This window comes from Dunckerocampus dactyliophorus, chromosome 16 (assembly GCF_027744805.1).
Source record: "Dunckerocampus dactyliophorus isolate RoL2022-P2 chromosome 16, RoL_Ddac_1.1, whole genome shotgun sequence".
Taxonomy (NCBI): domain Eukaryota; kingdom Metazoa; phylum Chordata; class Actinopteri; order Syngnathiformes; family Syngnathidae; genus Dunckerocampus; species Dunckerocampus dactyliophorus.
Window position 1 is genome coordinate 10,263,401 of NC_072834.1, and position 25,693 is coordinate 10,289,093.

The window sequence follows — 25,693 nt, forward strand, 5'->3', positions numbered from 1 at the left end:
GTTTTCATCTGACAGCCCTAAAAAACACTGTCCTAACTGTATGTCAGTAAGGGAAAATGAAAATACATCATGTCATTTGCACTAAAACACATTACGGGAAGAACACTGCAAAAAAAACAAAAAAACCCAATACTGATTAAGTTATAGCAGATCATTTTCATGTAACACCTTTGTAATGATAATCCCCTAAATCGCCAGTCATAAAGCCAGGAGTGAAATCTGCCTCGTGTCAGCATTTACAATAAGAAGCACTTGCGTGATTAGATGTCTCTGCGATCAATGCCGCCTCTTCTGCCGATCATTAAGACTTGCTCTTAACAGATTACAGCCCCCCTTCCAAACACATGGCCCGCACCCCACCTTCTTTTTCTTCTTGCTCTTCCTTCCATCTCACACACACACACACACACACACACACACACACTCTTCCAGTGTGCAACAGACACAGGACGGAGCTCTTTATTTCTTCATTTGAACTACATTTTCATCAACTTTCACTGACTGTGACAGTGACATGAGCAACTAAAACTCCAGTAAAAGTCATTCAGGCAGCAACTGACACGCGATGGACCGCCTTACCATCTTTTGTCAGCTCCTGTTTTTATGTTTTAATCCAACGGCAGCCACCAGCCTCATTACAGGTAAGCCTCATCATACACACATACAAAACTACTTCAGCGTCTACAAAAACTCCCTTGTGGATCTCTTTTTGACTGACTCCATGCTGGATGTTGGGCTCCTACACCTAAAGCGGATGTATTGGAAGCTAGAGGTAAGTCAGAATGTGTTTTATTATACAGTGCTATTATATTCATTTTAATATATTCTTTTTAATAATCACTCATAATGCATAGTTTTGTTTGACACGGTCAGTGATATTAAAACCATAAAGAGATCCTAGGGACATTTTGGCCCATTCATTATTTTTTTTTTTTAAGTTTCCAAGTAATTTTGACTGTTTTGAATGATAATACACCAAATTTGCCAGATTATATTAATTTAATATTTGTAGTATTTTATTTGTTTCTTAAACTAGCCAAAAGACACAACTAATGTACTAATTATGTTAAGATTTTAATTTGGACTGCTGAGTTTCAAGTTTTAATTTATATATTTTTCCACCAGAGGGTGCTATTTTTTCCCATTCAAAGCATTCAGCAAATTTTTACTGTTACCTGCAAGAGTATCTTGCTACTAAAGTAAGCGTGTATTGCTATTGATGTTGGATAATGGTGTGAATGTTAAAAGAAGTGGGTGTCTGCGGGACATTATTTTTTGAGGTTACAAAAAAAGAGTTGAGTTATGTAAACACAAGGTCCTTTAAAGCAGTAATCCCCAACCCCCGACCCCCGGTACTGGGCCATGGGTCATTTGGGACCAGTATGCACAGAAAGAAAAAATAATTTCCATTATTTAATTTTTTATGTTTTATTTTGAAAAGTGGCCGGATTCTCTCTGTTACATCCGTATCACTTGACGCATGTCCATTGTGCGTGTGCTAACTTTATCTCATGCCGCACAGATAGACTACTACTGTATTTTTACCATTTTTCTTTCACCTCACATTTGGTCTCAAATGCTGATACTATGTGGGAATGCATAAAGGTAAGTTTTGATGACTTATTGAGTGCTAATGTGCACATTTGTCTCAAGTTAATTCATGCTAGCACACTGCCTTTTACCACACACGTCAAACAGAGATGTAATCATCTCTCTGGAAAAACTTGGCCGGAACTTGAACAGGTGGACGGTGGGTCGGCATTCATTTTGTGCTTTTAATTTGATGTTATTCATGTCTTAGTTTTACACAATACATCATAAATAAGATAGATCGCAATCATGTACGAAACGCCCCCCCCCGTCCGCGGGAGATTTGTGGGAACACAAGCCGGTCCGTGGGTCAAAAAAGGTTGGGGACCACTGCTTTAAAGTGCTCAAAATAAATTTAAAAAAATGTAATTAGCATATTAGTGGTAATTATATTTCAGGGTAAAGTAAAGTTTTAAAGGATTGACAGGTTTAAAGTGAGGAAAAAATGTGAGTATAGAGTGTGTACAGCAGTTTTTTGGCAAATCTGATATTTTTTCCCTCCCAACTAGCTAAAGAAAGTGTAAACAACAACCAGAGTATCAAATTTATCAAATGAATACTTCTGTGACAGAAAGCAGAGCACTGTTTTGTTGTAGAAACATGTTTTGTCATAGATTGCAAACACTGAGAGGTCAGCTGTGTACCTGTGTGCAGGTCAGCGTGTGTGCAAGGCAGGCAAAGGCAGGCCGTGTTACAAGCTGGCCTACTTCTCTGAGCTGCGGCGGAGGTTGAACTTTGGGGAGGCTGAGCTGGCGTGTCGCCGGGATGGTGGGCAGCTGTTGAGCGTGGCGTCTGCGTCCGAGCAGAAGCTCATCGAGCAGCTCATCACGGACCTGCGGCCTACCGATGGAGATTTCTGGATTGGGCTGAGGCGTAACCATGGAGATGAGGACAGCAGCGGCAGCAGTGACTGTTCGTCGCAGTACCGCTGGCTGGATGGCAGCAAGTCCACTTTTAGGTGGGTGGTGGTGGGATGACATTAAGGGTGCGGACTAGGGGTGTCTGGCCCGGGGTCCATTTGCGACGCACTGCTTGTTTTTTTACTGCCTCACAGCCTACATCAGAATCCTTTATAGGAGGATTAGCAGCAAATACAATCATACAAGAAAAATGTAAATATAATATATAATATAATACTATTAACAACTAGTATGGGCCCCTTTAAGCCAAAGCTGATGGAGGCGGTCTTACTTTTTCCTAAAAGTAGCATCACAACTCCTCTGTTTTTTGCTTTTTTTTCTGTGTGTGGCAAGAAAAGCTCTGACTTGCTTGGTGCCAAGTTGTTTGGCGCCACCTGTTGGTTTGCATGGACAAATCTTTAGACCACGAATATAAGACAACATATTTTTTAGACTATTTTGTAGGCACACCCTTGATATACCTGTATGCAGGATTTGCTAATATACTGTACAGTGGTGGCCAGCTGCAAAGTACCAAGACTCCGAGGAAAGCATTTATTAGGGCAGACCTCGTTTTGTAAAAATCCATTGTTATGATATATTTATTGGCAAGAACAATGGATGGATGGGATGGATGGCAAGAACAAGATGATGATACAGTACTTACTAGGCATCCAGTCAGATTTCCCTGATGTCATCCACTATGCTGCTCACAAGCACTACCTTTAGATGGTTAGATCTTTAGCTATGGTGGGTCGTGATGTATTAAATACCATAACAGTCCTCTATTCATTTCTTTTTTCAGCATTCACATAGTGCCTGAGGGAATTGCTATTCCTACTTTTAAACAGACTTCTCAGTATAAGCGATCATGGTACCTGACTACTTGGAAAGGGCAGCCTCCTAAATGCCTATTGAAAAAGATCGATACCCCTCTCTCTTAAACAATTACAGTAAAAGTGAACATTATAATCCTCGTGAGAGAAAGATTTATAACAGGGCTGCGCTGGTTTTTATCGAAGTGAACGCAATAAATGGGAGTGTCTATTTAGTGGAGGCAGCATTGAGATAAATGACTGTGGCTCCCGTGTGCAGGAACTGGCACTGGGATGAGCCATCCTGCGGCTATGAGGTGTGCGTGGTGATGTATCACCAGCCGTCTGCACCACCCGGAATGGGAGGTCTCTACATGTTCCAGTGGAATGACGACAACTGCGAAACCAAGCACAACTTTATCTGCAAATACACAGCAGGTACAGCCGCTCGCGTGCAAACATTTAAATATGCGTCCAGAGTGAATGTTTCATTTTTGCCAGGGAAGTCAGCTGACCCTTCTCCACCTAACTCCACACATGCAGGTAAAATGCAAATACTGTAAATGCTCTAATTATACCTGTGGCACTTATTTACTTGAATACACCACAAAGAAGAGTGCAAAAGCGGATGCAGGCAATAAGTTAGAGCATTATTTCCGTGTCATTACTCATCTATAACAACTTAATTTTTTAAACTTTAATAATGATTTGGAGTATATGAGAAAATGGAAAGGAAAACAGCTCTTTTTGACCACATGATCATTCATTAACAAGTATGTGTATTGCACAACAAAACAGCAACAGAGCTAATGGTGTGACAGCAGGAAGGGACGAACTGCTCAGTTAGCATGAATGGGTTAATTGTAAACAACAATGGAGGCTAAGAGCTGAGTAGTGAAACTCAATTTTAAAGTGCATGCAGAGGTAGAGAAAGCTGCTGGATGCTGACCACTCACGATCACGAGACACTCAAGACACACAATACACAAGAATGGGTCACGAGAACGAGACGGGATTAAATTACTTTTAAGAAAAGTACAATGAAGAAATATAAAAAAATATATATATTGTAATCTACTAATTTCATTTCTACTACGTTACACTCTTCTGCACTCTGTGTGTATGCTACCGGCTCCGCATCCACCCACTGAGTCCAAGAGACTGTATGACTAACAAAAGGGCTCACTCCGTTCATGCCGTTGTTGTATGGGAAAAACGCACCAAGGTGCTGAAACCAATGCAGTCTCCTGCCAGTGGTGCTGAAAGGTTCTGAAACCAGTGAACTCTCTACCTGCCTGTTTGGAGGCGGGAGACGAGCACAACAGACACGCATGCGCATGGCAATATATGGAGGCTGGCAAAATTATCAAGTTCATTTTCATTTATTGTGTGATTAATTCATTAATTTATTGTCTCCCCAGGCCTAGTGGCCATGACGCATTTTTTTTCTGAACGTATCTTGTCACGTTTTAATCTTGTGACACCGGTACTCATGATACTTCAAATGCTGCTACTGTCATCCGTCGTTTAGCGCAGAGTAGAATTTCCGCTACGGAGGATTCAATATTAATAAGTGGAATATTTTCCTAGTTAGACTTTCCAAATACGAGTTTTAACGTTACGAGCTCTGTTGACATGAAATAACACCCCTGTACTCACCTTTACACACTATTATTCTTTGTTTACGCCACATTGGCTACGGGATCACTGCAGGGACACAAGAGACACTGGCCGCTAGCATGGCAAGTTACTAAGCTAACTAGTTAGCCTCTCCGATTTACGTAATCTAAACTTAAAAAAGGGTTTCAAATGGAGTGGGGAAGATGGATAAAGTAAGAAGACAAAAACCTACCACTTCCACATGGAGTGGGAGGAGAACTTTTTTTCACTCTATGATGTCAGGCATGCCATGACACTTGTCTCTTTGGCTAATAATAGGCCATAGTCAACCACAAAGCAGCCATCGTGTATAATTAACAAAGTTTTTAAAAACCGCGATATAGTGAGGGAGCGATGTTTTCAAAACCGCAATTTAGCGAGATTTTGTTAAATGACTTGGCGGTGAATTGAATAGGTGTGTTAATTGGAGCATCTACGGTATGTTGGTTTTTTTTAGGTGATTTGTGACAAACCTTTATGCATTTTATCACGAATGTCTTTCATTGCAGACATCTTCCCTTCATCTGTGCCGTGGAATCCAAGTGACCACAATGCAAAGAAGAGCACCGGTTAACTAACTGATGAGTCTACATTCACAAGTCCACTAATTTCACATTTAAAGTCTAATCACGTCCTGTAACGTCTCCCTCTCTTAGCCCTAAATGTGATCTACATCATCATTCCCACCATCCCGCTCATACTGCTGCTACTGACAGTGACGGGGGTCTGCTGCTTCAAAATGCTGGTCACGCGGTGAGCATCAGATAGCTTTGACCCCTCAAGTAATGATTGGAATCTTCTATAGTGGACTGCTTTCAGGCAGAGCACGCAAAGTCTTCCACCTTAATTCAAACGTCAATACCGTATGCGTATCGATCACTGGGCAGATGATGCACGTTCTTCCAAAGAAAAACAAGGCAGCGTGCTAAATCGACATGTGTTAATATCCTGACTGGCGTCATCATCACCATCACCATTCCTGCCAATCAAATTCTGTATTGATTTGGAGAGTTATACTTAAAAGTAGCTAATGTCAAAGATGAAATTCTGTCATGTAGTCTACCAGTCACAATTCTCGATGCATTCTTTTTTTTTTCATTCAAATGTAAATAGGAAGGCGCTACAGTGACAGTTTTTTGGTTTCCATAGTAACTGGTCAGTAGTTAAATTCTACAGCTGCTGTGTGTCACTGGCTCAGAACATATGTTACCAATAGTGGTTTAAAAGTATCGATTGTACAAAAAAAAATTCTATATTTTTCACAATTTAATTAGACTGCATAAAGTGTTGAAATTTTTGTTCGATCCGAATGGGATTCATATACGATTCATATGTAGCATGCGAACACTCACAAAAGCAGTCCGACAGAGGTGATCAGCAATCTGCAGTCATGCTGTTGTTACAATAGACTATAACAGTGGTGTCTAAAGTACGGCCCGGATTTGTTTTTTTGTTTTTTTTGTGGCCTGCAGAACTTTCTAAAAATAATTTTGAAAAAAAATGTGGGAAAAATATAGCAACAAGGCACACTATACAAAGAAAACAATCCTTTTTTACCAAATTTTGAAAAATGTACACTCATGGAAAAAAATGATTAGACCACTCTTGTTTTTTCAGTTGGTTGTTCATTTGAATGCCTTTTAATACAACTAAAGGTACATTTGTTTGGACAAATATACCAATGACAAACAAAAAAGCTCATAAGAGTTCAATTTTTTGGCAGTACAATGCTATAGCTATTCATGTAAGAACTTAAGTGATTTTGGTTATTATCAAGAAAACCATAGACGTTGCTAGATATCAGCTCCTAAATTAAACTCTTCTGAACTATATTTGTTATCATCATTATATCTGTCCCAACAAATGTACCTTTAGTTGTACCAGGCATTACAACTGAACAAACAAGGGGGGTCTAATCATTTTTTTCATGACTGTATATCACAGTGACTACCCACATTTTTTATTTTTCAGTATGCGGCCCCCGGTGGGGTGTAGTTTAAATGCCCAAGCAGCAAGAGGGCGGGATATAATACTTTTGTAGTAGGTTTGAAAGTTGGCGCTTGTCTGTGACATACTGCAGCCTTAAAATATCTTCTACTGCCAACAGACGGAGAAAAGAACAGAAATCGGAGGTACCCCAGCCAGATCCGGGCCACCGACCCAGCACGACCCCGACAGACGTCTACAACGTGATCCGCTCCCAGAAGGACGATGACTTGGTGTCGGCGCGCCCGCACACCAAGAATACATCCTTTCTGTGCTCTTCTCCTGACACCCCCACTGGGGATTACGACAACCTGGGTGGCCGTGACACCGAGAGCGGCTTTGTGACTCTCGCCAGCACCGAGAGCTGCTTCCTCAATTTTGACCTCAATGACCTCAGCTTGGGCCGCCGGGGTAGCCGCGACCTCTACAACAGCAGCTTGGGTCGGCCGGCAAAGAGGGACTTGACCGACGGGGGTCTGGGTCGCCCCAGCCAGTTTTACGACAGGAGTCTCGGCCGCCGAACAACCAAAAGCGAGCATTTTGGCTGCAGCAGGGCCTACGGGGACCACGAGCTATATGAAGACAGCGTGACAGCAAAGAGTGACCTCTATGACCTCAATGTGAAGTCTGGGGGTCACACAGTGAAGGCGGACATGTATCAGACGTACACCACCAATGGCAAGATGGATTCTTACCAAAGCATCCTGGGAACCTATGGAAGCCGAAAATCGTACCAGGCCACTCTGGATAGTTACAGAAGTGCTCTGAATTTTGATGGAGGAAGAAGATACTTCAATGAACAACACTGGCTGGACAGTGAAAAGTACTGATGTGTATACTTGCGAGGTGTGTGTGTGTCTGATGAGTCTTCATTTATAGGCAACAGCGCAAGGATGGTAAAGAAGCCCCGTCCATGTGGCTGTAATGCTTTGTTTACAAAACCCTTTGACGCTTCAGAAATAGACCAAACCAGACGGCCACCTTTTAGTTAGTTGGGGAGAAGTTGTTAGTTGAATAATGTTTGTGTAAGCTACGGACACTTTCTGGCCAAAAACATTAGGAGCACCTGAATCATCTAATCAAATCCAATGCAACAGCTGTAGACAAAATTCTACCGTAGAAAATTATTGTATGAAATAAAGTTTTGAAAGTTTCCAACGTTCAAATAATAATTACAAATTAATTACAATTAAAAAAAAATTTGCAAAGAATATTTAATGAAATTTCCATCCATCCATCTTCTATGCCGCTTATCTTTTAATGAAATTTAATTAGATTAATAAAGAAGAATTCTTAAGTATTGAGTTTTATTTACATCATATTTATTATTTATCCCTCCATTTTCTATGCCGTTTCTCCTCATTGGGATCGCGAGGGTATGCTGGAGCCTATCCCAGCTGACTTCGGCCAATCGCAGGGCACATACAGACAAACAACCATTCACACTCACATTCATACCTATGGACAATTTAGAGTTGCCAATTAACCTAACATGCATGTTTTTGGAATGTGGGAGGAAACCGGAGTACCCGGAGAAAACCCACGCACACACGGGGAGAACATGCAAACTCCACACAGAAATGCCCAAGGGAGAATCGAACCCACGTCTTCCCGATCTCCAGACTGTGACTGTGTGGCCAACATGCTAACCACTAGACCACCGTGCGGCCCATTTATCATTTAATATAATATAAATAATGTTCAAATAAAAATGTTGGAAAATACAAAACCAAGTCAAAAATGTATTATTATATCAACATCAACAAATGCTATCAAGTCATAATTCAAACTAAGCATAATTCCTTCTCTGGGAATAATTAATTAGGAATACAAACTAATGGCTATAAAAAAGGACAAAATATGAGAAACAGCTGTCAGTGTGTAAATTCATTAAATACATTTAAGGAATGCCAGCCTCTGAGTGCCAATAATAAAGATATACAGCTATTATTTGTACTGGACCTCATTAGTACTGATAATGTTGTATCCAAGTGGAATCAAATTTTACTCCCGTCGCCCGATGAAAATACATGAATGTAGATTCATATTAAATTTTTCCATTTAATGCTTGAACTTTTGCTGCGTGACATGACTTTCCATCATTTATACATAAACGTTTGTTTTGTTTTTTTAACTACCCTGTCTTGCAGCAGCCTTACGGACAAGCGAGTCGTCGGATGGATCTATTTCATTGAACTCTGCGGTGTTGCATGCACTAAAGAAGCTTAGACCTGTGGTTGAGTTTGCTTTTTACATCAATAAACCACAGCAAAATGCCAACTCATACGCTTCAAAATAATGGACAGATACCTCGTCATCACCACTTGACGTTGCACACTTAGGACACTATTGGCATGGAACATCTTGACCTCTGTTGATATACCAGTAATATGACTGTAGTAAGTGCGCATGTCATTTGCATGGACATTTAACTACTAATGTCTCACTGTTTGCTGTCTGAAATGTTCATTTGGTGACACATTGGGTAAATACTGTTTATGCTTTATAACTGTGCATTGACACAACAATAACGCAGGAATTCTTTAATGGCTTCCTCTTTCCCCACTGAATCGATGTTTTGATTCATGATCCTCCCAAGTGTTGAGGTAGCACATTAATGACACCACAGCATGTTATTGAAAAGAATGTTCAAGTATATTGACATTTGTAATGATGTGTTATGTCTTGATATGTATTCTGCAGTTTGTATGTTTGTTAAGTAAATAAATCAGATTGTGGTACTGTTTTTTATTGTACAGATTTTTTTTTTTTTATAAAAAAACAAACATTGTTGCATTTGCAGTCAAATTAAATTAATCATATCCATTCATTCTCCTCACTCACACCAAGCACAACAAGTAAACATTTTTATGACATGATTCAATTCTCCCATTCGGGCCACAGTTTGATGCCCAGTATGAAGTGAAACACTGATATGTACAGACATTCAAATAAGCACACCTGAGGAACGATGTACACACAAACACATGATTCGTACCCCTTATTAGTGTCAAGTGTGAATTTGTGTTCAAATGCACATGCACACACTTACACACAAGTCCACGCATTGTCCTTAAAGGGTCCGCAGCTTCATTCCTTAAGACAAACACTTCAAAACCCAGCCAACAAACTCATAAAGCGCACACTCCATTGGTGTCAAAAGGGGAAGTCATTGATTTTTGTTGTTGTATTTGAAGTTCAAAGATCAGCCATGGCTGCGCGTACGAGGCTGCCTTTGCCGCCGCGGTTTCAAGATGACGTACTGCCGATAGCTGGTGTGGCGCTCAGATAGGAACGGGATGTAGAACGCTCTGAAGAACGGAGAGGACCTAAAAATGGATAAAAAAGTGGCCATTTTGAGATTCCCTTCGAATTTGTTTTATTATTTGTTCTGTGGATATTTTGGACCGTGCATATAAATGTGAATGTTTAAATGTTTCACATTTTTTGCTGATATTATTCCCTCCTTTTATTTGATTGATCATCTCAGTTGTTTTACATTTTTTGTGTTATTTACATTTTGTATGGTGCCCAAAAATCCCCCCAAAAATATAAATATGTCATTATTAGGGATGCTCCTATCAGGATTTTATGCTGCCGATTCCAATACTGATCATCCACGACTGAAATCGTCCGATACTGATACCAATAACATGGATTAATTATACAGTACATTTTTCAATTTATTTATGATGAGTGCTTTTGGCCTGGGGTGCCTTATAAAGGGGAAGAGCCAGGACAATTCCAAGGCCCCTTAACTGCCAGGTGGCCCAAAACATAGGTAATTAGCCTACTAATAAAATCAGTAATTCATTTATTATATTGTTTTCAGTGCCTATTATTATGAAATACTTTTCATTTCATGTTATTGTATTATATATTGTGTGGCGTGTGGCATACCTGGAGGCTTGTAGGAAAGGCTTATAGGCAATGATGTTCCACTCCTCTTTGTTGGCTGCGTAACGTGGTTCATGTGGCGTTTCTTCTTCTGTGTCAAGGTCTACCAGGTAGTGGCACTGACGCACGTCTACCTGCATGGAGCGACACACTGGTGGTGTAATTGCTGCTGCTAATACAAGAAAAACAAGTTTGTGTGTGTCTCTTACATATCTGCTTGGCTCCTCCAGGTTCTGGTCGTTCATATTAGCAGGGATGATCTGTGTGGCCAGAGGATCCAAGGCGTATGGCTGGGGGAGCTGACCTTTGAACTCACTCTGGATGAAGTGTAGTTGCCAGCTGGAGATCAAGAACGAGAAACTATCAAAGTTAACTGTACCACAACACATCATTCAATGAACAAAGATGTTCTTAGTTGTGAAAATGAACAATGACATTATATTAGAGAGAAGTGTGTTTTTGTGTCATAAAACACACTCATTTTGCAGACTGGGGAACCTCACTCCATTCAATTCCCACCAGTTTGTGTTGTAGTTATTTACGGTAATAGTTATTTATGGTAATTCAAGATGCTCCAAAACCAAGGTTTACTCTAATAATTGATTTCCTGTTTTTATTTTCAAGGCAACCTCTTAAATTGGCAAAATAAGTTGGGTCTGAGTAAACTGTGCCCTCTGCTGCGTGTTACAAAGTAGTGAAATCCATTATGATTCCATTACTTTGAGACTTATCATCTAAAAACGCATCCTCATTGATATAGTGAAGTTTGATCAGTCAAATTACAAAAAAAACCCCACGATCAAAAATGTCTATCCATCATTCCCTGTGTCTGGTGTAGGAATCATGGCTACTGACTTGTGTGGGAGAAGGAAGCTGCTCGGGAAGCGGTGCCACTCCTTGCCCACACATACAGTAACTGGTCTGCCTTCGGGGACTGAGTGCAGAGTGGTAGCCTTGGCGATACGGTGAAACTCTGGGTATAAGTCCAGAGGAGCGTGGTAGCCTGACAATGGAAGAAAATATGTCAAGCCAGGGTACAGCGATGACTGTGTCCTTACACACATACCTCTAAAGAGGGCGACAGAGCGAGAAAGTGACATCACAGCGAAGACCACAACTGCACTAAGTGCCAGCCAATTGGAGGAGACTGTGTAGTGCTCCAGTCGGTAGCGGTGGAACAAGAAGTGGTAGCATTTCTGCAGGAAGGGAAATGAATGAGAAAACGCAGCTTTGATGGTCGCCCAATGTTGAACGCTATGATGAAGACACACCTGTAAAGATGAGAGGGCCACTGCACCACTGAGGCAAATGAGAGGGTAGATGGGAAAGAGAAAGCGTTCTTCTTTGTGAGGTTGGGTAAAGAAAATAAACATCCACAAATACATGGGGGACAGAGTCAACCAGTAAGGACGGCCCAGGTTCTGCACTGCAGGAAACACACACAAGACAACACATGTAACCCACAATTCCACATGATCAGTATTTACAAGTGATTAAGATTTACAAAAAAAGTTGTTAAAATAAGTAAAATGCCCTTTGAATTACATAAATGAGCCTTAAAATTCATAAATATGTTACATTGAAATGTGTACATATTATTGATAAAGAGCAGAGGTGTGGACTCGAGTCACATCACTTGGATGTGAGTCAGACTTGAGGGACAATTTTGATGACTTTGGACTTGACTTGCCAATGTCATCAAAGACTAGCAACTTCACTTGGACTTTGACAACAGTGACTCGGGACATGACTCGGACTTTATTGTGATGACCTCAAAATACTTCAGTTAGTGTGTTAAGTAAAATGTGTCCCCATTCAAAGTATTCAACTAACGTGACCATTGCTATGTCATTTCCAGCATTTCCAGCATTTCCAACTCTCCATACTGCTGGAGAGTGGTAGAGTTATTCACATGTACAAACACAGAGTTCATCACCGTAATTTCCGGTGTATAATAAGCTACTTTTTTCTCACGCTTTGAGCCCTGCGACCTGTACAGTGATATGGCTAATTTAGAGCTAAAAAAACTACAGTTCCCATGACGCTTAAGAGTGCAGCATCAGGGAGTTGTGACGAGTGAAGTGGACACTAATTTCATTTTTTAAAGACTCGTGCAGCAATTATGTTTTGATCTGACACATCTTAATTAAGTTTGATCAAGTGTAGAATTATTACAGCTTCTGTTTGGACTGCTTGGACCACCAACCATTCACTATCACCAACGGATTTCGAAAGGCTAGACTACTGCGTGAGGAAGACGACAGCTCAAGCTAAAGGGCTAATTTGACTCGAGACAAACACAGAGAGCGACAACAAAAGAGAGAGAGACTGACAAAGTGTGATGTGTGATGAAGGAATATGAGGCCGACTTTAGACTTTAGTTCCCAGGAGGATGAGGATGGCAATGAATGACTTTTCTGGTGGATTATAGGTAGGATGCTGCCTATATATGTATAGTGGGTGCGGCTTATATACCGGTGCACTCAACAGTCTAGTATATAGTCTTAATATATCTCGAATGTCTTCAGAAGTTCATTTGTTGTTGTAACTGGTTTGCACTGACTAAGTCCTGAATGCTATGTCAGCACTCATTTTCTGTAACTAAGTCTTGTTAAAAAAATACAAAAATCTAAATGCATTAATTGTATTTGTCAAATATAATAGATTGTAACATTCTTAAAATGGCACTTTATTTGGTAAACACTAAACAGTACTTATGACTTGCAAGGCCTCAAAAATCTCAAGCATATGACTCGAGACACAAAATAGAGCACATCTCCTTTAAGAGCACAAGGCATCTTCGCGTTAGCAGTGCAGTCCACGAGCTGAGAGCATAGATTTAACAGCCGAGAGGAAAAGTGGAGTGAAAAGTGATTAAGGATCCCTAAAACGATACTTACCTGTTCGATGATCCCCCAGGATCACCTCTTTATGAGCAAGAATTGACTTTTGGTGAGTTTTGGCTGAACGGGTCGGACTTCCGGACGCTGTCAATCAGGAGAAAGTTGGTAAGAATATAGAAATCAACTTTCTACTCATTTTGCGGTTGGCATAATCTGGTTTGTGAGTGGATCGAGATGGAAGGGGACAGTGGTGGGAGTTCAGAGGATGAGATGGAAATGGGGTGGATGAGAAAGGAAAGTGGAAGGAAGGGTGGAGGAAGAGGCGAGAGTAGGATGAACGTTAAGAGCACTTGAGGAGGAAATCGAAGGGTATTCCAGGAAAAAGATTATGATGAAGGAATACAAGGTTATTTTGAAGTTTAAAACTGAGAAGGACATCGTTTCAATCAGCCAGTTAGTATTATCTAAGGATTTGAAAATGGCAGTAGGAGAGGTAGAAATGGTGAAAGTGCTAAGAGATGGAAGCCTTCTGATAAAATGTCAAAATGTTGAGTAGACAAATATGGCAATGAAAATAAAAGAACTGTGTAAAAAGGAAATAAAACAAAGGTGAAGAAAGAGGATCCCCGTAGGCGTACAAGATCATTTGATCAAGTTAAAAGGGAAAGATTAAGGTACGAACGGTTAGATAAAATGACTGAATGCTTTTAAAAATAGCGGAAATGGTAGAAAGCGAGTTGGTTTTACTGCAGATCGCACAACAAATATTGTCACAACGGGTATGGTAAATCTGATCAAATGTAACTGGAGCAGGTCACACAGCAGCTTATGTGAGGGGTTTGGTAAGGCATCAGAAGTACAGAAAATAAAGTGGAACGAAATATTATCTATGCAGAAGCAGTCAAAATACAGCAACAGGAAAGAGAAATGCCGGAAAGGAAATGAGAGCAATATCCCAATAAGCACGAGAAGACAAGAACCAATAGATACAGAAATTCCCATGGACAGAGTTGTCGTTTTACTAGCATATGTCATCAATTGCTCTGAACAAGTAAAAAAAGAAACAGATTGAAAAAAATTAAAATTATTGTCAAAGCTGCAGCAAAGTTCTTAAATATGAAAGAACTTATATGGGAAAAAGTACACGGTGAATTACAGCAGGTGGAGAAGACAGAGTCTAGTGAATGTTATTGTGTTATTTTTGTGAATACTGTATATCACTTTCTATCGTTCACTATTTTTTAATTTTTTTACTTTTGGTGTCAAGAGCCCTTTAAGACATTAAGGCTGAATCACAATTCCACCCCTTACCCCTTATCTTAGCCCTCACTCCTAGGTTTTGAGTGTTCATCAGAATCAGTTGGAGTTCCAATTCTCCCACCACACTCGAAATGTAGGGGTAGGAGGAGTTTCCTAGGATACAGCACTCCAGCTGACATGACGACAGAGCGGAGACCGAAAGAAGCATATAAATGTATGTTATTAAGCATAATTGTTGATTTTCACAGTACCGGCCATCATGTTTTATTAGATGGTCAATCCTTTGCTACTCCTCATAAATATTTTCCATGTTTTGAACTTTTGGTTGTCGCTGGTTATACCGAGCTGGGTAACACCGATATCTAACTTCAATGCAATCTACTGCATTTCATAAATGTTTAAGAAATTATATATATACAGACCTGACCTCCTGTTTCTTCCCTGCGAATCCAGTGGAAAGTGGAACTGGGACTACAAAGGTAGTTTGGCAGCCAAGAACAAGGCAGTGTCCAACAAGTGACAGCTCAGACAAAGCTGATGCCAATGAACCCCATGCGGATTTGTAAGAGTGGAAATCTTAAGATTTCAAGCATGACAATCTGTGAAACAATCAGAAAGGACTGGCCCAGAGCTCCAAACTGCAATCCAGCAAAACCTGTCAAAGTAAGCCAAAACTTTTCCTAGAGATGCTCCAGTAAAAATGGGCGACTTACCTAATCAGAATGGAGCAGTTTACCTGTTCTTGGAGAGAGCAATGTACTTGACCCTGGAGAAAGCAACTTACCAACTTGCCAAGCAGATACAAGAGACATTACCAGAAGAGGATTTGAATGGTGTCCACTATCCTGGTCAAACTACTCTGGAAAAGAATTAAAACGAACTTCTTCTGGATTAAACTGAAACCAGAATTGAAGGAGAATCTCTCAGGAGATCCACTGTTGGAGACCCCTATGATCGAGTCACTATCTTAAAGCTGGATACACTATGTGTTTATTTTCAACAACTTAGACACACAACTAGTGTTTTGAAGACAAGACATAATTATTATAATGATAGCAATGTCACTTGTCAAAAGCGCACATTTTGAGTCTGAAGACCAGAGGCTAGGCAGAAAACTAGCTAGTTAGCTAGCTGCCCCCAGCAAGGTAGAGTGAGAGCCAGGCAAAGTGTGTAAACGAAGATGACAGAAAAGTCGAACAGTAATGAGATTGAAAAGGTGAGCGATTACACACTATTTTTCATTGTCATAGTAATCAGGGAAAAAGTACGCCCCTTGTCAACTCATTACGGTATACATACTTTTATTTGTGCGCACATGCGTGAGCACATTAAAAATTTATTCACAATGTCTCAAATTTTTGTTGAAAAATGCGACCCTTTAATCGCAGTTTGGAGCCCTGATTTGGGCTCTGTAGATTAATCCAGTCCAGATTTGAGAAGTGTAGGCACAGTGGTTTTGGAACAGCACCTGGTCTAATATGGTCTAGAGCAGGGGTGCCCATTACATATATCGCAATCTACCAGTCAATCCCTAGGTAGATTGGGTCAATCGCATGTGTCACCCACTTCATATGACATCAATCATCTTAAATTAACATCTCCTCCTGATTTGCTTACCTCTTACTTTCTCTGGGGTATTTTGGGGTGTTCATATTATTGTATGTTTTGTGTAATTACACTTGTTAGTAAACGTCCAACTTATACTACTTCAACTTCTGGTCCTTGATCTATTTGCACATTTTAATTCCACTCCTTCCAAACCTGGATCTGATTCCGAACATTATCAGCATACCAGTTTATACAAGTGCTATGCATGGAATCATAAGAGCAGCTATTAGGACAAAGGGGAACTGGGAAAAACCTGCACATGATCTAACTTTATACACTAGCTGCTCACCATTAAACTTGTGTAGGAGCGTCTCCATGAGAGCAGTGAGCGGCAGGGAAAACAGTGCCAGAACAAACACCAGGTTGAAGTTCAAAGCCCCGTTCATAAAGTAGAAGTGCCACGGCTCTGTCCCTGAAAATAAAACACACAAAATACCAGTGGCGGGCGGTGCATTTGGTAGCTGGGCCTTTAGTGAGCCGGCCATCATTTTTTTTCATCAGAAACTGTGACAGCCAGTATAAAAAAATAATGCCAGTATTTGCCATCGCAGGGTTGGAGCCACTATCGCCTGTGCAGAGGGATAGACTCTTTAGCGAGCACAGTAATAAACACTGGTAAATTAATAGCAGTGACTGTCAAACAAAATTGAGCATTATCATCTTTTAAAAGGCAGAATTCTATTAGACTGCGTGTGTAACTAATGAAGTGTCAGTGATCAGTGTGACACAAAAACATTAAACCATGCTGTCATAAGAAAATATAAACATTGTGTATTATTAAGACAAAACAGATGGCTTCAAGCTTCCTCTACAGACCAAAAAAGGTAATGCAGCTTCAAGAAGAAAAGCTTTCTCTCCTTTCAGTACTTTTTGGTTGATAGTGTAAGATTTATTTAACGACAAAATTAATCTTTAAGCTCAACTGAAGTGTTATGGATGTATAATTTGTTCTTTCAATGGGCACTATGCCACTTCTGACTCTTGTCTAGTACTTGTGCCAACATGTTATAAAATATTACATTAGAGGTGCGTGTTAATTACCATAGAGATCGGGCCCATGTGGTGTGAAGACATTATACAGTAGAATATTAAGAGGGGCGACCACCAGTTTGCCATAAAAGAAAGAGTCCACTGCTACCAAGGGACCCTGAAAAAGACACGATGCATCTTTTTTTTAATATTCGCATTTTGCATACATACAAGTTGAACTCCACCAGTAAAATGTTGCATTCTCTTACCAGTACGATCAACATAGCGATAGCTGACCAGGTGATAAAACTCTTCCATTGCTGCTTTAACACCAGCAGGTCAAAGGCAATCGGCACCCTGTAGAGCGAAAAGTAGTTCAACTATTATTTATTTTAATATTATTTATTATTATATTAAATTTCAAGATTCAGCAGTTAAAAATTTATGACGGTACCCAATCAGAGCGGAGAATGGCCAGGCAACAATGGCACCAGTTGCTACACCCATTATTGCTAACGGTGTGGAGTCCTGGAACCATCCTGTCATGGCGACCACTGTCGTGTACATGCAGAAAGAGGACGGCAGGAATGCTGCAGAGAAAAAGAATCATCACAAACAGAAAACATGGGATGTCTACTCTTGTGCCAAATAAAGTCATGCTTAATTAAATATAAGGCTGTCAAAAATAACACATTAACGGCAGTAACTCATTGATTTAATTAATTACATTACATTTTTTGTGTAATTAACGCATGCGCACCAGAGCAAGCACACCTCTCTGCTATGATGGCAGACAGAAACACAGTGGAGCATCCCCACACAGTCACACAGAGTCTGATGCTCTTTTATATCTTCATTCAGACCTGACCACATCAACAGCAGTAAAATTCCAACACCGTGTACTGTATGTATCTCCAACTCACACACGCCTCTAATCCGTTTATCCTGGGAACAACACTTCCTCATTCTCATTAAAAGAACATGAGATGCATTGAGGGACACTCCGAACATCACAAAAACGGCTTTATAATGTTTGTGTGTGTAAATAAACAGGAAGATTAAGAAAAACATGAAGTGGATATTCTTATCACTCACTTCATAACTCTTAATTCAGACGTACAATTTGCTACATGGCCGCATGGTGGCCGAGTGGTTAACATTTTGGCCACACAATCTGGAGATTGGGAAGATCTGGGTGTGAATCTCCGCTTGGGCATCTTTATGTAGAGTTTGCATGTTCCTCCTGTGCACTCCGGGTACTCCGGTTTCCTCCCACATTCCAAAAATATGCATGGTATCTTTTAGCTTGATATATACATATACATATTCAGTTCATTTGGAGCTGGTAATACATACAAATATATACTGTTGTCCTGTCATTTACCTTTCTGTTCATTAAATACACTAAAAATATTTCAAACATAGTTACTATGGTGATTAATCATGATTACTTCATTTAAAAACTGTGATTAATCTTTAAACGTTTTAATCATTTGACAGCCCTAGTTAAAATGCAAAGAATACACTTTGTGGATGAATTTGACCAACCTGCAGATGAGCAGAACATTCCGCAGCTCAGGAGGAGAAAAGCAAACATCAGGCGGCCGACGTGCAAACCAAACTTCTTACAAACGGCCCTGTGTCACAGACAAACTTGATCATTGCTCATACCGTTAATCAATCAAAGTCTCTATTCAACTGCCAAATCTCCTACAGTCCGGGTGCATAGTCTCAGTATTAACATTAACTAGGGCTGGGCGATATTGAGCAAAACTCATATCCCGATGTATTTAGGTCGAACATCGATATACGATATATATCCCAATTTTTTTTCCCGCAGTGAGTTTAGACAAAATCAAAGCCAAATATGCCTGTCAAGTTGTTTTATTAAAAAATACTTAACATGAGGATGGTTTTTTTGACATTTTTAAGCTTCATGCAAGATGCACATTAAAAAAATCTGCTAAAATAAACTAGGCCATTCTCTTTTTTAAATATAGAAAAAGTCAAATATAATCTTTTTTATAACAAACCTTTAGTTATGCTCAAATCATCAGCTAATAACAAAAGCACAAAAGAACAAATGGAAGAACTAACGTTAGCCGTGTGGAGAGCTGGGTTTCCCATAATTATGACTACTGTTGAATGTGTGGCTACTTTATTACGATGGTTTGCGCTTCAGGTTAATGTGACTTCATACAGGGTTTAGGTCATCTGCAAAATGACAGCATTGTGAGTTAAGAAGATGGAAAATAAAAACATTAAGTCACTATTTTAACTTCTTCCCTTCATGCGTTGCTTCCCAGCAAGCCAATGAACAGCTTTGCTGGGAAGCAGTGCATGATGGGAAGAATTTACAACAGTTGTTTTTTATTCTAAACTCGTATTGGTACTTGTCTTGTATATTTCTTACCTACAATCACTTTTTCACACAGGCCCATGTAGGTTTGGATTTTTTTCTCCCTTAATAATAAAAAGGTTCATTTAAAAACTGCATTTTGTGTTCAGTTGTGTTGTCATTGAGTAATATTTTTATTAGTTTGATTATCTGAAACATTTAAGGGTGACAAACAAAAAAATAAGAAATCACAAGGGGGGGGGGGCGCAAACACTTTTTCACACCACTGTATTTGTTTCTACACTCATCGGACTGTTCATCAGGTACACATGAACATCCTCATTAGATCCAATATTAGAGCTGTACCAGAAATTCTGAATGTTCAAAAATGATGCTTAGCTTTTCATCATATGCAGAAGTGTTGATATTACTCACATGTAGCTAAGTAAGGTGACTGAAATATTACAAACATCTCTCACCAAGACGGTCAACTCACTTGTAAAAATAGAGCTCACAGACACAGCAGGAGAAAGCAAGGACACATCGCACAATGTAGAACACCAAAACCTGCAACACAATTGGAACAACACGACTGTAACGCCTGCATGTGTTCTTTATAACAGAGTGATGTCAAACGCTATGGGCCTGTGCAGATGCATACCTTGTTTGTCTGTAGTACATGGGCAGGTAAACAAGCTGCGAGGGCGTGCAGCCACAGGTAAGCATAGGACCTGATGGCATACAATGGAGAATATTCCCAAGTTTGCATCCCTGTGCCATAAAGCAGGTAGTGCATCTGTCGGAAAAAAAGTATTCACAACTGTTACAGACATTAAAAGCTCAAGTACCAAATACCACTACCAAGCACGACATTATATTTAAGCATCACTTTAGGTGTTTTATTTTTCACTCACCGGCTCCCAATAGTTGAAGGTCTCATCGCAGTCTGAGATGTTGCTTAGCAATGCTGCACAGAGCCGCGCTAACAGCAGACATTTAAAGGCAGTTGAGCCTTCTGGTGCCCACACCTGACCACCGCGACTTATTGACCTGTGGAAGAAACAGACAAATTCCTTAATAACACTTGCCAGCTACAACATTTGGTACCCGAGCACAACCAAGAGTTGTCTCGAGTCATCACATCACAGTGTCAATCATAAATTCGACCTGAGAATGACTTCAGACCGGGCTGCGAGTTCAGTTCAAAACTGGGGAATGACTTAACATTTTTGCAGCCGATTCATAAAAATCACTGTCATACAGAAGATCTTTCAGGAACATATTTTGTGGAGCCTTAAAACAGCAGTGTTCCTGTCATATAGAGCAATCAAAGAGGATCTTCGGTGTGCATTATAAACATTGGATGCACTGTTACTTAAATTTGCACAGACAGGTTGCCTGCCAACCTTATCAAGCTTACTGCTGCTTGCACACATAGAAAACACCCACCCACACCGAGGGCTATCACTATAACCGATAAATTGATTAATCAAACGATTAAAAAACACAGGTCGACAATTATGACGCCCTCGATAAATTGACATGTGCATGTATGCGTGTGTTTCATTTGTTTGTCTCTCTGTGCCACACAGGCTGGATGACACACCCTTGATTGACACAAGCTGGAGCCAGAAAGACGCAGACACAGTCACAACCACTGATCCAATAAGGAAAGGGTAACAGGGTAATAAAAAGGTAGGCACTTCCTAGTTCGAGACCTTCTGGCTTCCTCCTTCGAAGGTCAGAGGTCCACTGCTGTACCTTGTAAAATCTTCCAGACAATTTATGGACTTAAAAATTGAAAATACAGAAAAGCGCGTTCGACTTAGGGCTGGGCAAGTTGGACCAAAACTCATATCCTGATATACACTGCTCAAAAAAATTAGGGGAACACTTCAAAAACACATCAGATCTAAACTGGGGGGAAAATGATCTTGAATATCTTTCCTGATAATAAGTAGGTGATGTATTAGTAACAAAATGATGCCACATAATTTGATAGAAATGAAAATGATCACCCTATAGAGGGGGGAAATCAAAGACACCCCAAAAATGAAAGTGAAGAAATGATGCAGCACACTGGTCCATTTTGCTAAAATGTCATTGTAGCAAATCAAAATGATTCTCAGTAGTTTGTGTGGCCCCCACGTGCTTGTATGCATGCCTGACAACGTCGGGGCATGTTCCTAATCAGACTACGGATGGTGTCCTGGGGGATCTCCTCCCAGATCTGGACCAGGGCATCACTGCGGTACCTGGACGCATGGAGGAGATTCCAGGAGACAGGTAGTTACTCCAGGAGAGTTGGACAGGGCCGTAGAAGGTCCTTCAACCCTCAGCAGGATCGGTATCTGCTCCTTTGTGCAAGGAGGAACCTGATGAGCACTGCCAGAGCCCTACAAAATGACCTCCAGCAGGCCACTGGTGTGAATGTTTCTGACCAAACAATCAGAAACAGGCTCCATGAGGGTGGCCTGAGGGCCCGACGTCCTGTAGTGGGCCCTGTGCTCACTGCCCAGCACCGTAGAGCTCGACTGGCATTTGCCATAGACCACCAGAATTGGCAACTACACCACTGGTGCCCTGTGCTCTTCCCTGATGAGAGCAAGTTCAACCTGAGCACATGCGACAGACGTGAAAGGGTCTGGAGATGCCGTGGAGAACGTTATGCTGCCTGCAACATCATTCAGCATGACTGGTTTGGTGGTGGGTCAGTGATGGTCTGAGGAGGCATATCCCTGGAAGGACGCACAGACCTCTACAGGTTAGATAATGGCACCCTGACTGCTATTAGGTATCGGGATGAAATCCTTGGACCCATTGTCAGAACCTACGCTGGTGCAGTGGGACCTGGTTTCCTCCTGGTCCACGACAATGCCCGACCTCATGTGGCTAGTGTATGCAGGTAGTTCCTGGAGGATGAAGGAATTGATACCATTGACTGGCCCCCACGTTCACCTGACCTAAACCCAATAGAACACCTCTGGGACATTATGTTTAGGTCCATCCGGCGCCGCCAGGTTGCTCCTCAGACTGTCCAGGAGGTCATTGATGCCGTGTTCCAGATCTGGGAGGAGATCCCCCAGGACACCATCCATAGTCTCATTAGGAGCATGCCCCGACGTTGTCAGGCATGTATACAAGCACGTGGGGGCCACACAAACTACTGAGAATCATTTTGAGTTGCTAAAATGACATTTTGGCAAAATGGACCAGTTTGCTGCATCATTTCTTCACTTTCATTTTTGGGGTGTCTTTGATTTCCCCCCTCTATAGGGTGATCATTTTCATTTCTATCAAATTATGTGGCATCATGTTACTAATACATCACTCACTTATTATCAGGAAAGATATCATTTTTCCCCCAGTTTATATCTGATGTGTTTTTGAAGTGTTCCTCTAATTTTTTTGAGCAGTATATTTAGGTTGAATATCAACACAAAGCTCGAGCTTTGAGTTGTGGCAGGAGCTTTGTGGAGTTGTGGCTTGGGGCTGTGTCGGCGCGCAACTTCACAAACTCCTCGTACTGGAGTTTGTGCCAAGTTTTAAGGTGGTGAAAATGATTTTTAGTGATTCCGCACTTTACAGTCACTTTTTTTAATGATCATTGAATGCTCTGAATCCAAAGTATCTCCAAATTACTAAGTCACTGTTTTTTTTTTCTGACCAGTTTTTCTGTCGCTTCCTCATGTTTGTTGAAGACTGAGCGGGACTTCTGCTCCGACCCTCAACCTCCATGCAAGGAGGGGGGCGGGGCAAGAGCCCAGCTCAGTGGCTCACACACAGTCGTGATGGAAATTTCGACTCCTTTTAGAGAGTCAGTTGTTTTGGCTCGACTCACTGAAAAGAACCGTCTCTTTCGGCTCCTCAGATTTTTTTGTTGTCTTAATTTATTACCAAATTATGTGCACTGTGTAAAATGAATTACTAATGTAAAAAATACATAATATCAAATGTTTATTATTTAAATTGATTTATTTAAACCTCAATGAACGGCTACAAAAATATATTATAATATAATGTTACATTATAAAATACAAAAACAAAGACCCATTTCCATAGATAAATTAGGTAAAAATAGGTAAAATCTCTTAATGTAAATTCTCTCTTTTATGTGCTGCCAGCTTCTAGCATCACTCCCAACTCTGTTTGCCAGACCTGTATAAGCTTCCTCCCCAGTCATGTGACACAGCATGTCTAACAAGTACTGATGCAAATTTCGGCTCTTTTTAGAGAGCTGTTTTTTTTGTTTTTTTTTTTTTAATCCGCTCACTAAAAAGAGACGGCTCTTTCGGCTCCCAAGTGGCTCCTCAAATTTTGCTGTTGTCTTAAATTCATTTATTACCAAATTATGTATATAATGAAGTACCAATGTTAAAAAAACATGATATCAAATGTTTATTATTTAAATTGATTGATTTAAACCTCAATGAACAGCTACAAAAATATAAGATCATATTATATTACAAAAACAAAGACCCATCTCCAAAGACAAAATTAGGTCAACGTAGGTCTAGGTCAGGGGTCACCAACGTTTTTCCTTGTGAGAGCTACTTTTACAAAATGAAAATGGCCAAAAGCTACTCAATTTTGTAACATTTATTTTCAGAGCTTATTTTAAATCTAAACACAGCAAATACGCTTGTTTTACCAGAACATTAACAAAATGCTGGTGTCCACAAATCACATTTTGTATTTCAGAATGCATTTCTTTCTACTGTTCTTTCATTATTAACTGAAAACCTGAATGAAAAGCAGGCTTGCGGGCACCTCATGTGGTCGTGGGGGGCTACCTGATGCCCGCGGGCACCACGTTGGTCGAGGTCATAGCTCTTCATGCAAATTTGTCTCGAATGGGCCCGAAGAGAGCCACAGCGTGTTTAACCCCGCCCTCCCAAGTGGCTGTGTCCACACTGCCTTGCTCAGTGTGGACACAGCCACGTCGCCACACTTGACCAATGACATTCGCCTTTAACAGAAAAAAAGACGAGGAAAAAATTAATCGGCTCCCAACGACGCGAACCAGTTCCGGTCGTTCATTTAGAAGAGCCGACTCTTACAGCCCATTCGTTCGCGACCGACACATCACTAACACATAAACCCCTCAATCAAACATGTCTCTGCGACAGCTAAACTACACACGCCATAAAAAACACAACACATTGCGGCGTTTGATAGGAAATGTACGGTGTGTCGACGGGGTCTTAATTAGTAGCCAACGTGTCATATATGAGGTGACAAGGGAGAATGACCAACTGAGGCCAACAATGCAAATGGTTATGAAGCCGAAAGAAGGCAGACAGTAGGTTACATTTTTAATACTCTAAACATATGGCATCGTTTCGCTGAGTTTTTAAAATTTGTGTTAGGAAATGGCAACTAGCTCGACAGCTAGCTAGCTTCTCGAGCAGCCACATCTTGGGATGGGCATGTCGGCACCGGCATGTCTACTGTCTCTCCTCCCTGCTCGTACTCACTCTTGCTGAGTCTCTGTAGCTTTGCTCTCATCGGCCCCTTTCTCCTCTTTCGGCGACCGAGCCTCGGTGGACACACTGACATTGTTCGCATCTTGTCTGCTGCTCCGTCTAGGTCGCTGGCGGAGCGCTTTGGCCGCCATGTTTAAAGACGAACCTCTGAGTCAGCCCTCGTTAATTTCCGTCAGCGTTCGGCTCGTAACAGCGCACATGTGAATCTAGTCAACTGACGGGAGAAGTTCGGCCCCCAATTACTAAGCTTTCTTAAAGTGTGGCCCCCAGAACAATTTGGTTGAAGAGCACTGCACTACAATCATTCAAATATTCAAAATAAATAAAATTAATTGTGACACAG

At 40.8% G+C, this 25,693-nt stretch overlaps 2 protein-coding genes across 8 annotated transcripts; one reads left to right on the plus strand and one right to left on the minus strand.

Moving 5' to 3' along the window:
- Positions 1–477: 477 nt before the first annotated feature.
- layna (layilin a) lies at positions 478–9,682 on the plus strand. Of its 4 annotated transcripts, none has more exons than XM_054755376.1 (8): positions 478–641; positions 752–772; positions 2,245–2,548; positions 3,585–3,742; positions 3,806–3,847; positions 5,473–5,532; positions 5,620–5,716; positions 7,071–9,682. In XM_054755376.1, the coding sequence occupies exons 1-8, from the start codon at positions 566–568 to the stop codon at positions 7,777–7,779; spliced, it is 1,467 nt and encodes a 488-aa protein (XP_054611351.1). In that variant the 5' UTR covers positions 478–565; the 3' UTR covers positions 7,780–9,682. The 4 variants fall into 4 exon arrangements, with proteins under 4 accessions (XP_054611351.1, XP_054611353.1, XP_054611354.1 ...); XM_054755377.1 differs by lacking the exons at positions 478–641; positions 752–772 and adding exons at positions 1,576–1,605; positions 1,699–1,750; XM_054755378.1 differs by lacking the exon at positions 3,806–3,847.
- alg9 (ALG9 alpha-1,2-mannosyltransferase) lies at positions 9,116–25,497 on the minus strand. Of its 4 annotated transcripts, XM_054755373.1 has the most exons (16): positions 25,342–25,487; positions 20,779–20,914; positions 20,526–20,660; positions 20,361–20,431; positions 19,075–19,163; positions 17,981–18,116; positions 17,796–17,883; positions 17,599–17,704; positions 16,847–16,969; positions 13,747–13,833; positions 12,118–12,272; positions 11,913–12,042; positions 11,702–11,849; positions 11,056–11,185; positions 10,850–10,980; positions 9,118–10,278 (listed from the first exon to the last, which is right to left on the minus strand). In XM_054755373.1, the coding sequence occupies exons 1-16, from the start codon at positions 25,479–25,481 to the stop codon at positions 10,155–10,157; spliced, it is 1,929 nt and encodes a 642-aa protein (XP_054611348.1). In that variant the 5' UTR covers positions 25,482–25,487; the 3' UTR covers positions 9,118–10,154. The 4 variants fall into 4 exon arrangements, with proteins under 4 accessions (XP_054611347.1, XP_054611345.1, XP_054611348.1 ...); XM_054755372.1 differs by lacking the exon at positions 19,075–19,163 and having other exon boundaries at positions 9,116–10,278; positions 25,342–25,489; XM_054755371.1 differs by lacking the exon at positions 13,747–13,833 and having other exon boundaries at positions 9,121–10,278; positions 25,342–25,497.
- Between the last annotated feature and the right edge of the window lie 196 nt (positions 25,498–25,693).